General features: G+C 39.6%; 1 protein-coding gene and 1 long non-coding RNA gene across 3 annotated transcripts in view; one reads left to right on the top strand and one right to left on the bottom strand.

The window, feature by feature from the left end:
• ec (echinus) overlaps positions 1-16718 on the top strand; it is a 483333-nt gene that overhangs the window by 426334 nt on the left and 40281 nt on the right. For both annotated transcript variants that reach the window (XM_067132826.1, XM_067132827.1), the window contains one exon: positions 11105-11197. In XM_067132826.1, the coding sequence (XP_066988927.1) occupies positions 11105-11197 (93 nt within the window). The remainder of the gene's footprint in view (positions 1-11104; positions 11198-16718) is intronic.
• The window catches only part of LOC136855640 (uncharacterized), a 169207-nt gene that overhangs the window by 46056 nt on the left and 106433 nt on the right, over positions 1-16718 (bottom strand). The window contains exon 3 of the long non-coding RNA XR_010858093.1: positions 543-645. This is a non-coding gene — a long non-coding RNA (uncharacterized lncRNA). The remainder of the gene's footprint in view (positions 1-542; positions 646-16718) is intronic.

A 16718-nucleotide genomic window follows, 5' to 3' on the forward strand; every position in this document is an offset into this window, starting at 1 on the left:
CTGCCCGTAGAAACCCTCTGACCTTATATCATTTTAGTAATATTAACGAAAATTTTTCTCTCGAAGCGTATATTACTATAATGTAATTGGAACTTTCGGGAGATCTTACGCAGGTCTTAAAAGTGATAATGGAATTTCTTGAGGCAGTCGAATGTTCTCTGAATAATACATATAAATATATATATATATATATATATATATATATATATATATATATATATATATATTTTTTTTTATCACAAATATCATTTGAGTTTCAACCTTCTCAGTATTCATGATACTGAACCACTATTGTTGTTATTGCATTTCCTCTGGTATGCGCGGTAGGTAGCGGTAATAATTTTCTTCATTATTGTCAATATTGAAAATCGTTCTGAATTCTGTAACTGCAATTAAATATTGGTTTGCCTCTTCAGGGCAAAGCCATTTGCGTACCCAAGAAAAAGCACAAGGCAGGAAAAAGTCGTGACACCAGAACACGGAAGAGTAACCAATGAGCCGATCCAGAAAAGTTGACAGAAATGGGACCAGGCATTGCTTACCGCAGCTCAGGAACAGGAAGTTTGTTGTTGCTGTTATTGCAAGACGCCGATGGGGGAGTTCGTGTAATTGATTCACAGCTATTTATAACCGGTTTGGAGTCTCCTAGAAAAGAAAAAAAAAAAAAAATAGATTTATAGAGCAAACAGTGTTGTTACTGAGCTGGCTTTCTGCCAGCACTGGCTCCTTCTCAAAGAGCAGCCCGTAAAAGCAAACACGGAAAACACAGCAATGGTTTTAGGGGAGGAACGTGTAAAGGTTCTTATAACTTTACCTTTGGCAAACTAGGTCTTGCCCTGTGTTTGCTGTGTACAGGATGTCGACATCCAGTGTGTGTTCTGAAGTGGAAACAGGAGACTGGACCACCAAAGAAAATTAAAAAAGTAGAGTAGAATATCTATAGGTAGAGTATGTACATGAACAGACAGCGATTGCAATGAGATAAACAGATAAATAGTTATTTATATAATTTTATAGTATGCGGGACTTCATTTTAACGAAAGATTTCTGAAACACTCTGATTTTTATATCATACTTTTTTTACACTTCACAGCAAGGTGAAAGCAGTACCGGCGTGTCCCATATTTCATGTAATGAAAAATAAGCATAAATTCACTTGTAATTTCTGCAGCTGCACCATGGCTGCACAAGATTGCATATCCTTATGCATGTGTCCCCGTCCGTATGTAAAACCCACCCAGTCCTTCCAGTATGTCTCTCCAGTACCAAGTAGTGCAAGAGGATATAAATTAACCCTCGGTTCAGCGACTCTTGTCGTGGTGGGAGAGGTTTCTCAGGATTGACCTTGTATTTTCTAGCGTGGTCATTTGCTTGGTCACTTGTATGTATATATATATATATATATATATATATATATATATATATATATATATATATATATATATATATATATATATATATATATATATATATATATATATATATATATATATATATATATATATTCGTCCATATTTTGAATCGTTAATTTGTTTAAATTTACCCCTGAATCTATTTTAAGGATTTTTAATTATGATTTGAGTACATTCCCTTCAATTAATTTTGATCTCTCTCTCTCTCTCTCTCTCTCTCTCTCTCTCTCTCTCTCTCTCTCTCTCTCTCTCTCTCTCTCTCTCTAGTTGTCTCTTAGTTGTCTTTAAATACATTCTTATGGTGTAAACTTATACAATCAAGCTTCTCTCTCTCTCTCTCTCTCTCTCTTATGTATTTGTATTTTCCAAATGTTTTTCTCACACGCACGAAAGTCTCGTCCCGGACAGTCCAGTAGAACCTTTATGATGACTAACTACATTTTGGTACCCTGTTTATTATTTAAAATCTGCCCTTAAACCGATTTCTTGGAGATTTGGGGGGGTGTACATAAGTGAAATGGTTGTATTAAACTAAGTTGCAATAGGAAAGGCGTTTTCTCCTATATTTAGAGTCATATTTATATGTATATTCTTTGAGAGCAGACCGAAATGCCTAAGTGTTGACTAGTCTATGAAGTCTTGAAAAAGGAAAAAACCTCTCTCTCTCTCTCTCTCTCTCTCTCTCTCTCTCTCTCTCTCTTGTGTGTGTGTGTGTTTTTCCTTTTCGTAAGGGGTAGGTAGGGGAAGGGTGTCATGAATTATTAGAACGAAGCATGCATTTTAACAAGATGTTTCCCCTTAAAGTCAATTTCAAAAAGTAAATTGGAAACACTTGACTAATTTTCCAGTCGAGCAGCTTTCATTGTTGAAGTTTCGAAGTGTCTTGGGCGAGAAGGTTCACTTGTACCACACTTTGGTGTATGGCGACACCCGACACCTGTTCGCTCCTCCTATTTGAACACCTGGTGACTAAGCAAGAGGAAAAATTAAGCAGGTTAATTTATCTTTGTCAAAACAGTGGTCCTCTGACCCATAGATCAGCTGTAGAGAACAAATTCGTCTACGGTTGGACTCAGTAGCGGCCACGGTTGGCTCTCAAAGATCAATGGACTTTTGTCTTAACCCGATGATGAAGGTAAATGTATCAGAAGTAAAATTCTGACCGGTGGCCGCAATCCGCGAACGCAATAGTCGCCCTTATGCTGTGGTTGCTTAAAGGTGAGCGTCCCCGACCCGCAGTCGCTCATCCATGTCGGCGTTGTATTGAGTACGCCTGACCAACACCGATGTCGCTTGATACAATTGTTTTTATTTTCGCAACAGTTTTTTATTTTCTACAAAATGGTTATTTCGTTCATTAACTGTTAATTTTCGTGTGTTTATTGAAGTACAGTTTTAATGAAAGTTACGTCCCTGTAGGCCTAGTTAAGTATCCCTTTAGAATTCTTGAAATGCCACACAAATGGAAGGTCGGGGTCGAATGTGGGTTAGCGTACGAGCCCTGGAGGCAATACGCCCTTCTTTCCTTCCCTCAAGGCTCCTGGATGAAATGAGCTGATTGCCCCGAGGATAGGTCGTCTCATCATGATGAACGTCGGTCGGTACTCGGTACCCAGTTATCTCCGGTCACCTGCCGAATCGACCTTAGCCTACCTGTCATTTATGCCTTTAAATGTTGTTTTGGATATACGTGTCAAGTTGAGAGGGATTCCAGGATTTACGACAAGTACTGCTTTCTTTGAGCCGCTTTGCGTGTGTGTGTGTGTGTGTGTGTGTGTGTGTGTGTGTGTGTGTGCTTGGCTCAGCGAATACTGGACGGGGCAGATGCACTTATCAACTGTAATTCCCCTTGGGTGTGTAATTTATTTCGAGGGTAAAGTGAATTTGATATTTTAAATTATATTTGGGAAAATAAAATCACGCCTATATTGAGAGTGTATGTATGTATGTATGTATGTATGTATGTATGTATGTATGTATGTATGTATGTATATATATATATATATATATATATATATATATATATATATATATATATATATATATATATATATATATATATATATATATATATATATTAAAGGGAAGATTTGGCAGAAATTTATCCTTAATCCATGAATTCTTGTAACATACCTGTAACCAAGTCGAACATTTCGATTAAGAAAGGGCCGGGCCCAGAGACAGCTAGCTGTAATTACAATGCTTGGTTGCAATTAAGATTCTTACCTTGTGTAATCGTACGGAAAACGACTCTAATCAACTCCCTATGCAGTCAGGCTCATAGCACGTTAGGGATGTTTTTCTTGCATTTTTTAAAGTCCAGTCAAGTGTGATATCTTCATCTGAGCTGATTGCAATGGCAGTTTTTGTATTTGACGGCTGAATTTATAGTTTAACTATTTTTTGGAAATATCAGTAGTGGATATTAGTTGATTCGGGCGATAAATATTTCAGTGTTCGAACCGTAATATGATAAAATGGTAAATATGCCTCGTTACAACTCCCAGCACCTTTTCTTTTATGTCAAGTTCTTGTGGTTCATGTAACGTAGTCCTGTCGGAAGAATACGTAAAGGGAAGAAAAGAAGGCATACATATATTAAACAGAATAATAATTTTCCCTCTTCATCTTCTCGCCGCCTCTTCGATGGTGGTCTGTTCCCTTTTTTTAATGATGGTGATTTTGTGCCCTTGTATTTTCCCTCTCCGTAATTGAAACCAGTAATTCTGGTAGGTTGAACAGGATCTCGAAAAAAAGAAAATGTGAAGCTCAGTCATCCTATTTCTTGTAAATGATCGGGTCGTACAAGTGATCTTCAAAGAGCTTATTGAGAGCACCTTTCATATGGAAATGATCTGTTATCCGTTCCTGCGTGGTTTTCGTCCAGGGGCCCACTCGTTTTCGGCTTCTTCTTAGCCAACCTATAGCCCTCCCCCCAATTCCGTAACGTACCCTTTGAAGGCCTCCTCTTCACCCGACTCCCGAGAACCCTCACCTTTACAGATATACCTCCTCTTTCCAACATCCCTAAAGGAACCTTTAAGTTTACTTACAGCCAAGGTTTAGAAAAACAGACCTAAAGGCAAGATTTTCACTTCGGCCTAGAAATTTTTTTAACGATTCTAGACGTATCCCGCGGGCGCCAATTTTTCCGCTCGAATGAGTCCTAACCAAGGTATAGTAACACCATTTTTTTTCCCTCATCTGAACCAAGGTCTCTGGACCTTGATCTGAACGATGTCGTGCCATCCTCACTGGCGATGGCCATGGGTGACTTTCCATCATTCATAAATGAGAATGAGTCTGATGCCTTTAGATAGGGCCCCAGATTAGAAAATGGATTTTCCCCATCTTGGCCTAAAATTCAGGCCTAACTCAAGGGTGTTGGGATTAGAGGGGTTTTTTCCTTTAACCGACGTGGGCTCACTCCGATGTATGGCTATGATGGTCGGCCGTGTGTGGGGTTAAAAAAAAAAATTTACTTGTGTTGGACCAACTCGTCTCCGATGCTGAGTGTTTGGGTTTCATGAAAATTTGAATTGTATTATCAGAAAGTTAATGCACAATTACCTGCGTTTGGACTGTATTTTGGTGTTTTATTTCCGAACGTAGCTTTTGTTTCTCGTTCATGCGATGTCATTTTTTTGAGCTTATTCCTAAAATGTTAGTGAAAATAATTCTAAGTAGATCTTCAGTTTGGTGGAAGAAAATGTTACATTTTCGAAGTCACTTATTGTGTTGAACCTTGTTTATAGTTTTTGGGTGAACTGCTTGTGCATTTAGTTTTTATGCGAAAATATACATTTTTACTTAAAAACAAAATATACATTTGCACTTACCAAAACTTGCATTCGTAAGCAAAAACATGTAGTTCTATACCTATAACTATAACTATATACGTTGCTCTATCTGAAAACTATAAATTGTCCCCATTATACACCAAAAGATAAAGACTCACCGTCGGAAACCAACGATTCGTCCTCACTAAAATGACCTCGAAATGTTAGGCTATGGCAAGACAACATTTCTTTTTATCCAAGCTGATTAGGGAAGAGGTACTCTTCTCTGAAAGCACATCTCAAGTTACTATAAGTCGACGTTTCTCTCTCTCTCTCTCTCTCTCTCTCTCTCTCTCTCTCTCTCTCTCTCTCTCTCTCTCTCTGAGCGAAGGCGTGGGCCAAACTCCGGGTCCTCCTTCATCTTAACCCCTTGGCACTCAAGTGGTTATCCGAGATGGAGGATCGTCCAAAGAATAGCTTCGCTCTTTCAAGATAATTGAAGGAGAATTGAGGTGGGGGGGGATTTAGAAATGCCCTTTTTTTAATTGTTTATTATGGGCCCCAGTTATATTCTGCGGCCAGTTAATCCAGAATGGGGTGATTATAACCAGCAAGCTGAATTCCTTAATGGGTGTATGTCGTACAATGGTTATTTTAATGGATTTAATAAACTTCTTTTCTTGATACTTTTCAGATGGCTTCAATAAATATATTAAGATTAAAGAACAGCTATTCTCTCTCTCTCTCTCTCTCTCTCTCTCTCTCTCTCTCTCTCTCTCTCTCTCTCATTTTTAGGACGTAAATAATCCTAGAGTAACTTAGTTTACTGGCCGCTATTGGGACTACTGCCATAATATTTCTGGCAACGAAATATACGACTCGTCAATCAAATGTGCAAAATTTGCACTTAAAAGAATATTTTTCTCTCTTTGTTGATGAGGATAAGATAAGGACATTTTCTTGGGAGTTGAATCTTTGTACAACAAGATTTAATACACAACACAAGGGCCTTATTTTATCCTCATCTGTAAAGAATGCGATAGATGATGTTGAAGGTGTATTGGTGATAATGAAGCTGATGATCAGAGACGGACGACCGTTTCCATGACAAGGCAATAACAAGGAAGAGAGGGGTTTCTCTCTCTCTCTCTCTCTCTCTCTCTCTCTCTCTCTCTCTCTCTCTCTTTCAAAAGATATGAACATTCAGTGACTTCCTTATTGATTTCCTGGCCTAATTGTCTTTTTGACAGATACTTACAAATTGAAATGTATATGCAGGCAAACTTTCAGACATGGGAACTTGAAATTAAGATACAGTTTCTTAGTGTGCGCACTCTTGCTCATCCTATTTAAAAACCGTCTTGCATTAGCATAATCTCGCAGATACTATAAAAAAAGCAAGGATAAGAACAAGACAAAATATCTATCGACTCTCTTTTCTCAAATGCAAGTATGAAATTATTTCCATTGGCGAGATAAATATGCTCAAGCAGCATAGCAACTGCAAAGCGGCTGCCGTACGTGGCACTGACCTCCCTGTACCCTCTCTAGCACCCGCGTTGAAGTACTTATCCAGAGGTTCCCTTCCTTCAGTCCCTTCTTTTCCCCACTGCCTTTCTCCCCTATTCCTGGACATCCATCCTTCTCCTGTGTCTACCGTGCATCCCCTCTTTGGCCTCCCTGCTGCAGCCGGGCTGCAACAAACGAACGCTGGCATACACGTCTTCGGGGAGTCGATGACCGCCCGAAGGAGAGGTGGGAGGTGGGAGGACGGAGGTGGTGGAAGTCTTCTCTTGCAGACTGCACTTTCATGCGGTTTGTTGTTATTTGAAGTTTTTTCCCGTCTCTTTTACGGGGGGTTGGGGCTGGGCGTGAAGTGAGTCAGGAGCTTGAGGTTTGGTAAGTTTCTCCCTCCCAACGTTTTCTTGAATTACTCTGTGATTGTGGTCAAGCTAGACGCGATCGGGGAGCCGCAACTCTGGACAGTTTGGTTCAATGTTATTGCCATGGCTGGAGCTCTGGCAATTGCTGCCTTCGTGGCTGGTGTTTCTGGCAATTGTTATCGTCATTGCCAATAATTCAGTTTTTATCATGATGGTCAGAATTCGTAGCTCTCCTCAATCTTGAATAATTTTCCGTGGCCGGTTTTCTCAAAGCTTCTGAATTTTGCCATGCTTTCATAATGCACTGTACCATGGGAGCAAGTATGTTTGAATGTAGGATACTGAACAAATCTTGACAAATAATTTGGTATTTGACTGAATTCAAGCAAGAGGTGCCACTTGCCATGTTTTCGAACGCATCCAGAACCTCACTGGCTTTTGGCGAAGGTTGTCTTTTAAAAGCCAGGCATTTCGCGTGTAGATATCTGCTTTTGTCACATTTCAAAGGGAATGATCAATTATTTACAATGTATATGCCTTGAAATTTCGTTGGGAGGCTGGCCACTTCGTGGTACTGAGGCGTCATGTCTTTTCCCTCCACCTTCTCTTAATCGTTTCCCGCAAGCAGGGGTAGGCAGTAGTCACGAACAATGCGTCATATTAGTGACGTAACAATGATTTCGGCGTAAAATGGGATCACAAAAAATTATTTGTTTTGGCTGCAAAAGCTAATCTTGTTTCCCTTAACTACCATGTTTTTTTTTTTTTTTTTTTTTGCATGATGTCTTTTTTTTGTAACGTGAGGCAAATGCTCAGTTGACAAAGGCCTGCAGACCAGATCCAGGTCCTGGATTCCTTCTCTTAGTGTGGCCTTTTTTCTTTGAGCGTTTTATTTCAGCAAGTAAATTCTCTTGAAATAACTCGTACCGTCAAAAATAACGCTGTCGAAGATAACAGGCTGACAACAGCGGTAGGTTTAGTATGCCTTTCTTTCATTCATTCTTGTAGGAGCTGGATTTCTTGGTTTGTATGGAATTATTACCATTATTAATGTAGTTTTTTACGACATAACACATAGCATTTCAGCTTGACATTTAGCTTTTGAACAGCATCCGGTTCCCCCTCCTCCCCCACCATTATAGTCGCTACGCACTTATATTTTCCTAGGAGTTTTTCGCATTTTGCGATTTTATCGAGAGTCGCATTCTGGAGCGATTGCTGTTGTGTCGAAACAGGAGGAAAATAGAGAAAAAGAGGCTCCGTAATTGTGTGGGTTGTGTAGCGGGACTGCGACCCTGAAGGCAGCAGGCATTGGCACGAGCTAACTAAGTCTGCAGTGCTGTGCGGTTGTTTCTTTTCCGAGAACCGACCTTCGAAGTGGATCAATTTTCGTCTGCTTGTGTTTGTGTCAAATCAGTGTTGACGTGTGTGTGTGTATAATATCCGTGCACATTTGTTAGCAAGATTGTACATCTGTAGAAATTCGGTAATGTTGTTCTGTTGAAAATGTACAAAAAAAAAAACCGTTATCTTAGATGATTGTTGATTTCAAACACGGGTTTCTTTTGACACCAGTACGACTTTTCTGCACGAATTTACCAAAAGAAAAATGCTCGAGTCATCGTAGACAAAAGTATTGCTCAAATTTGCTCTGAAGATTTTTTTTTATGATACTCGGTGATAAAAAAAATAATTGGCTGGGTGCCTCTTTATTTGGTATTAATTTAATACTTTCGATATGCTTGAATGACTTTCATGTAAACGTAAATAATAGTTAATCAGTAAGGAAAGATCCTGTTAACCGACAGGTCATTGCAGTAGAGCCAATGTTTGTCCATTTTGGCATCCAGCGTGTTAATAATGAGGGCCTTAACCACAAAAATAACTGCTGCGGATGACCACTTCTGACAGACTGACACAATCATTACCAAAATACTACCAATGAAGTGACACGAATGGATGAGGGAGGAGAAATGAATGATTGTCAGGAGTCAAGCAGCTATGATTGGCTTTGTCATGTATATAATTAAAAAAATGTGTGAAAAGACCCTTTAAGAGAAGATTCTTAACTGTCCAGAGTGGAACCATTAATTAGATAATCAGATATTCTCTCTCTCTCTCTCTCTCTCTCTCTCTCTCTCTCTCTCTCTCTCTCTCTCTCTCTCTCTCTCTCTCTCAAACATAAAACATACACTGTTACTGTATGCGTTCGTGGATTAGTAGCCATCATCACGTTAGTGTCTCTGTAAGATCGATCAGCGCGTGTGAGAGCAAGATTGTGTAGTGCAATAGCCGTCATCCAAGGCTTGTAAACCCCGTCCCCATTTCTCGGCTTAATATACAAATAGTGTGTGTGTGTGAATCGCTGGTTTCTTCGGAAAGAAGCTCCCACTATTAAGGACGTCGTTGCACGGAAGGATCATCCTTTGCTATTACTGAAGGAATCCCAGCGGAAAATGACTCCGTGGATGTTTGAGGTGCTTGGCTTTTACGGGAGGTACAGTTCTCGAACAAAATGGAGAGGAAAGTTTTTGTTCTTTTTTAGATGATCACTGCTTTCGTAGTTTAGGATGCAAAATCTTTTCGATCTTACTGAGTTTTGCTGATTTTAAGTGTCTCTATAATTTATTTTGTAAAGCTTTGTAACCCTGTCTATACAAATTATATTTGCGAAAGATTTTGTTAAAATCTGAGATGCCGGGAAATACACAACTACTTCATACTCTTCGATAAATATTTACCATGATTAGATGTACCAGTAGTTGTAAAATGAGAATTGGGAGTATTCATCGTCCTCTCTCTCTCTCTCTCTCTCTCTCTCTCTCTCTCTCTCTCTCTCTCTCTCTCTCTCTCTCTCTCTCTCAGAATATGGCTCCTAAAAAGTACTATAATCTGAAGGGAATTTTCTAATCAGTTTAACTGCTCTGCATGAAACGAAAGAGAGAGAGAGAGAACTGTGGTAGCTGGATCTGAGCTCATTGGCAGAGAGAGAGCGCAACATTTCAGAGAAATAAACTTTTTCTGAACTGGAGTACATTATGCAGCCTGAAGAACCTGGATTTGTGTGGTTTGGGGAAGACAAGGACTGTACTTCGAGATACTAATTTTATCCCCGTTAAAATGACGTGGATTGCGGCACTCGATGTTTTCAATGCATTGGAATTTCGTGGTATTTAGACTCTGATTAAATAGAGGACATTGTACCTCAGTGAAGCAAGCACTCCGTGCAACAAGAGAATGTTATCTGAATAGGTAGCTTTTTCTGAAGTCTTGTGAAGCTGTAGTACGTAGGTGGATTACAGAATCTAAATTTTGCTCTTTCGTTGTTTACATATGCATTTCTCCATTAAAAAATGTATCTTTGGGAAGTTACACGATAAGAATTAACGCCTCATGCCCAAGAATAGTCTCGTCATTTCCTATGAAACGTGTCACGGGCTGCCCTAGACCAAGAGCCCGTGCCAGCACAAGGCTGGCTTAGTCTAAAACGAACGCCCATGAGACGTGTGTGTGTGTGTGTGTGTGTGTGTGTGTGTGTGTGTGTGTGTGTGTGTGTGTGTGTGTAAAGGAAGCAGCCGATGGCTTCTCGTAATCCTGAACTTTCGGTCATCGTTTGCATTGAATCCTTATTCTCATAATTGGACATTTATGTTATTTCTGTTGATTATGCATCTGAGAATTGCCTTGTCCCACACTCGACGCATGTGCAGAGTATTTCCGGTATTCAGCTGCGTAATTGCAAAATTATTGCAAGTCGGGGTTTTTGACTCGTGTTATCAGGCAGTTAATGACTTTGCCTCCTTTACTGAACTGTTGAAAGTCTTCTGGATATACTCTCTCTCTCTCTCTCTCTCTCTCTCTCTCTCTCTCTCTCTCTCTCTCTCTCTCTCTCTCTCTCTCTCTCTTGTTATTAGTTTCCTTTCAAATATTTTTTTAACTGAACAGAATTAATTCCTATTCCGATTGTTCTGTTTCATGAATTATTGTATATATATAAAACTAATCCATGCCTTATCTTTTTTTTTTTCAGGTCCTGTGGCACTTGGACATATTTCGACGCAGTTTTCGCGAGCTGAACGGCCATGCTTGTATGGCAGATGCTTGCATCTTCTGTGCGCTCAAGGTAAAAATATTTTGGGTTGTCCTTTTCATATGACAAAAAAAAAAAAATTTTTTTTCTTGTCTTACGAAGCGTACTTTGATGACAGAGTAACGCAACAGTTATTTATAATTTTTTTTTATTTTTGATAATCAAAATTTCTTTGCCAATTTAGTTTGTATGTATCGCTAACACTAGCAATTTTTTTTACCCACTCTTGCGCTGAAAGGCACAAAAAAATGCTGGATTCCCGTAGTTTAGGTTGAAATTAGCGTAATTTTTCGTTGGTGTATTTTTGGCACGGAGGTCAAAGCGTTATTTTCACCAGTGAACAAGGGTAGCTTGAACTATTTTGTTTTCAGACCAGAATGGTATTTTTTCTTCACCGCGGAACTGAAGAGGTTTGAAAATGGTGATGAAGAATGTTCCCACTTCGGAGGAAGAGAGAGAAATCTGGATATTGTCAAAATACTAAAGTCTGGCTATCGTTATAAACTTGAATAATGCTTTAGCCTTTCTCTTCAAGGGGTTAGACGTGAAATGAGTTCTCTCGTTCTTCTCTGCCTTGCACTCCTTGTGCTAGGGCTGCCATGAGGTCCAGGTCGTCATCTGTCCCCTTTCCCCACGATTTCCTGTGCCTTCCTACAGGTGTCTAGCTACTTCCATATCTATAGTTTTCTATCAAAATTAGTCTTAAATTCAAACAGCATACCCGTGCAAAATGCTTCCAGAGAGAGAGAGAGAGAGAGAGTGGATGAATCATGAAATTTAGACTATAAAGCAGAGCATTGGGGCTCATTCATTCCATTGACCGCTTTAGATAGTGGAAAAAAGGAAGTTTGAGTGGTTTGACAGCGGGATAAAGATATCTAGGAAATAAATAAGAGAAACTACAAGGACCTAAAGGTGGAACTGGTAGATAACCCCACAGTTGCACTAACAAGTAATACTTACAGATGCTGGACAAAAAGATGAAGGAAAAGAAAAGGGGTGGGGGTAAAGTATTGGGCTCATGAGTGGGGGCAGCCAGGTGTTAGGAGACGCTAAAAACGCCCTGCATTAATGCTTGCAGTGCACCACATGAGGTATACTGACGACAACTCTAGCCCTTTACAGAGAGAGAGAGAGAGAGTCGATACAATGGTTGAGATGAAAATTTGCGTCCCCCAGAGAGAGAGAGAGAGAGAGTTGAAGGCCTCATTAGAGAAAGTAGGTCCTGTGCCTCACCGTGGCCCGTCTGAGCATCTTGGCACTGACCTATCCGCCTTATAGCTTGAAGTAAAACAAAAGGCTCCATTTGATTTCTATCGAATTCACTGCTAATTATATTTGCTTTCTTTATTTTCAAATCGATCTTTTTCACTTTGTTGAGAATTGCATGTTGTGCGAAGATTACTGAATGTAGTGCTGAAATGTTGGAATTGTTACGTTGGTCATTTTCAGTGTCTGGCAGAAATTATATTTTACAAAACGTTCCTGAGTTTTGAATAGTCATTCTGTACTCAAATGAGGTAAGATATCAGTAGATCCAACAGTGTAATAAAGACACTGGTTGCACCTCTCTCTCTCTCTCTCTCTCTCTCTCTCTCTCTCTCTCTCTCTCTCTCTCTCTCTCTCTCTCTCTCTCTATCCGAGACAGTAGCATACCCTCAGGGCCTGCCGTTGGAGGTTACGTTTCGGTATTGCGAGCAAGAGTGGTCAGGCTAATGAAGGCGCAAAGGCATGTCAACGGCATGACGATTCTGCAGTAATGCTCAGTGACCCGGGATTGTTGTAAGGTCAAGACCAGAGCATAAGAAAGGAAAAGGGAGCCACCCTCCCTCCCTGTGTCTGCCCCCCCCCCATTTTAATCTCAATTTTTTCTGATCCATACCGAGGACGTCGTCGCACGCGCCGGACGCGGAACAACAGTCCACTCAGACCGGAGGCGGGATGGACTTCGTTAACATTCCCTGCCCTTAAATAGATTGCGCTCTTGATGCGTATTGCACTAGGGTTCCCAGTCGGCTCTGTTAGTTTGATATTCAGCTCAGAACGCTGTGGCTTCTCTCTGATGTTTTGGGGCTATGCTTTGAGCTCCGCACTCAAGCCTACTCTGTTCCAGTCCTCTGTTGTAAAGACGCGAAGTATTTGACAACAAATCAAGTTCAAGTTTGCTTGATTTTGAATAACGCTAAGCAAGAGATTCATGTAGTAGCGTTTTTATATCCAGATTCTTATTAGACTTTCCACTATTATCATAACCAGAATCTCATTATACCTTCCATATTGTTCATTAGTTATGCGCTATTCGCATATAAAATTCAAAACATTACAGAAAATCCCATGCTGAAGTATGAGAGAATCGAGTAAATCAGTTGTGATCCTCGCAGAAACAAAAGGAGCGAAATATAATTTCACAAATGTGATTTGTTTCTGTATTTGGGGAAATAACATGCATTGTTCGGCTACCGTAATTTAATGAGGGTTAAAGTGGCCAGTGGAAGTGGATTTTTAATATTTATTACAGTGGTGTTATTTTTCAACACTGCCAATAACTGTAGCTGTAGGTAGGTAGCAGTATCGATGAAAGTTGGGAAAAGAGTGAATTAGCATGAACAAAATTCAGTAGAACAGTTCCAGCAGGTGTATTTTAAATCCTTTTATTTCCGAAGTGTCTCTCTCTCTCTCTCTCTCTCTCTCTCTCTCTCTCTCTCTCTCTCTCTCTCTCTGTCACGCGTACATATTCCTTCGTGGCATCACAGTACGAAGATGAGTACCTAAGACGTGATGCTAATCGTTACCTGCCAGAGGTCAGGTATGTTCCGTCGACGACCCAAGACATCGGAGGTCCTAGAGGTTAGACTCTTTAGTAGTTTAAAGATAATTCCTATTCATAGCACGAGTCTCTCTCTCTCTCTCTCTCTCTCTCTCTCTCTCTCTCTCTCTCTCTCTCTCTCTCTCTCTCTCTCTCTCTCTCTCAAATTGTTTACTCCAAGTTCTGCCGAAAGCTCAATTCCTAGATGATAAAAGTCCACCATCGCCAACATCCTATAGGTGTGTTAAGCCTATCAGCGGCCGTTATTCCCTGGGACTTATGACAGAGACCGGAGATGTTATGATGATGGTAAGGCTTTTTGTCGTAAAGATTAAGTTTTTTTTTTGTTAATTCTCTTGCCAGCAAAGATTTTTTTTCCAAGTCGTTATTTTTCCATTTAGGCCAGAGATAAAATACGGTTAATCTCTAGGAGGGATATTTTTTTCATCAAACAGATATTTTACTTGATTTATTTAATTGTTTTTATATTACTGATTTATTTCCTGCACGCAGTAAACAGGACTTCTCTTTCGACTTTCAAAAATATTAATATATATATATAGTAATTATATATATATATATATATATATATATATATATATATATATATATATATATTATATATTTCTCAGAAAATCCCATTGAACTTGTAAGTCCTGCGTCTGTCAACATTCCTTCTGGTGATGTCTTGAGCATTCCTCCCGGCAATGCGCCATTACCATTACGTCAAGTAACATTCCATTGGTAGTTCTTCCACGAAATGCCCTTTGGATTAACAAATGTTCTTTCAGGCATTCCTTTCAGTAGTGTTCCTTAGAGCATTCCTCTGGTGTAATGCACACCACGTTTCTTTAGAAGGGGTTATAGTCCACATTGTACCTGACTTTGAGCTACGGCAAATGAAAACAGTTCAAGCATTCCTCCTTTCTTATTCATATGTAGCGTCTCTTCGCTGAGAAGTGCCTGTTTCTGAAAACTTTTGTTTCCTATCCTTAATGTCCTGCGTAGTGTACGTCCCTTCGTGTGACGTGGCCGTTGTAATTAATGCCATTCTTGTGTTTTACGATCCCTCTCATCAAAGGGTTGTGCATCTTTAAATTAACATTCCTGAATTACAAATATAAGCACTATCTGTAAGATCAGTTAAGTAACTGATCCAAATCTATATGACGGTCGTAAGGTCAGAAATTCCTTAACCCCTCCAAGAAACCTCCAAGTAGAAACAAACGTTCTCTCTACCTCTCAGTGCTTGTGTGTGTGTGTGTGTTTTTTTTTTTTTTTTTGTTGGGTGTGTGTTCGTGTTTGTATTATTATGAGTAGTATGTAGTAAATGTGGCTGAAGGACAAACCTGATTAGGAGAGGCTGACAGATTCAGCTCTTATGAGAACTGGTTATGAATGAAAAGAAGGAAGTGGCAGATAGGAATGTTAAGCGTTTAAGATTGATTACCTACTACTACTATTACTACCACTACTCCTGCTGCTAATAATAATAATAATAATAATAATAATAATTCATGTAAAACTGCATTAGCAGTAAGAACAGTAAGGAGGAACATTTTTTAATAATGTTCATAAGAGCAACAGCAACCAAATGACAATGGTAAGCGTAATCAAGGCAGATCCTTCCCCACCCCCACCCCCATTGTGCGTGTGTTGAGAACTTGAAAGGAATTGGTAAGCCGACTCGACTCCGCTTGGTTACTTTTCATCTTCTGTGTGAAGTGTTTTTCACCATATTACGAATTTAGATTTTTTTGCGTTTCTAATAAGGCCTTTTTAATGCAGTCATTTTGTCCGTGGCCTGACTTACATTTTTGTGAGTTTTTGCTGCTCTCCGTATTTATTTAAGACTGACTGGGCACCGCCTGGATCCATCTTGCAATTAACATTAGCATTGTCTTGGAAATTTCTTAGTGACGTATTAAAAATGTCGAGAAAGGTAGTGTGCTCGTTCAGTAAATAGAGCGCCCTTACTTTCAGTCTAGGGATGACATCTTCAAAGATGCAAGTATTGATACTCTAGATAACTGTTGCTTTCTTTGTCTTGTAAATTTCCTTTTTTCTTCTGTGTAACGAAGAGAGAGAGAGAGAGAGAGAGAGAGAGAGAGAGAGAGAGAGAGAGAGAGAGATTCAGCCTTGTTTAAACGGGACATAAAGTGAATTTACAGTAGCTGGTTTAATGTTATTCCTTCAAACACACCTCTCATGGGAATTTTTTCTTTCGACCACCCCTCTCAAGGCAGTTTTTTTTTGACAACCCACTATCGAGGGAATTTTTTTCTTTTGACTAACTCTGTCAAGGGAATTCGTTGGGTTTTTCAAGGGGAATTTTTTTCATCTTTCAAGGGAGCCCTTTGCTTTTGACCAACCCCTTTCAAGGGAATTTTTTTCCTTTGATCACCCATCTCAAAGCAATTTCTCCGTTGACCACTCCATCTCAAGGGAATTTTTTCCGTCGACTACCCCCTCTCAAGTGAGTTTTTCCTCTCAAATGTCCTCTTTTAAGGGAATTTTTCCCTAAACCGCACCTTTCGAAGTTATTTTTTCCTTTTGACTACCTTTGACCAACCCCTTTCAAGGGAAGACAGTAATATCGTGAAAAAACCACACTCAACGCAACACGCATACATAGTCATGTTTATGATCATTGTGAATATTGTTCGTATATGTTCTCTTCATGCATGGCAATGGTAATGTGTGCTGTGGAAGATGGGCTTCGACTGTATCAATGATGACATCTTCAGA

The sequence above is a fragment of the Macrobrachium rosenbergii genome, chromosome 32 (genome assembly GCF_040412425.1).
Source record: "Macrobrachium rosenbergii isolate ZJJX-2024 chromosome 32, ASM4041242v1, whole genome shotgun sequence".
NCBI lineage: Eukaryota > Metazoa > Arthropoda > Malacostraca > Decapoda > Palaemonidae > Macrobrachium > Macrobrachium rosenbergii.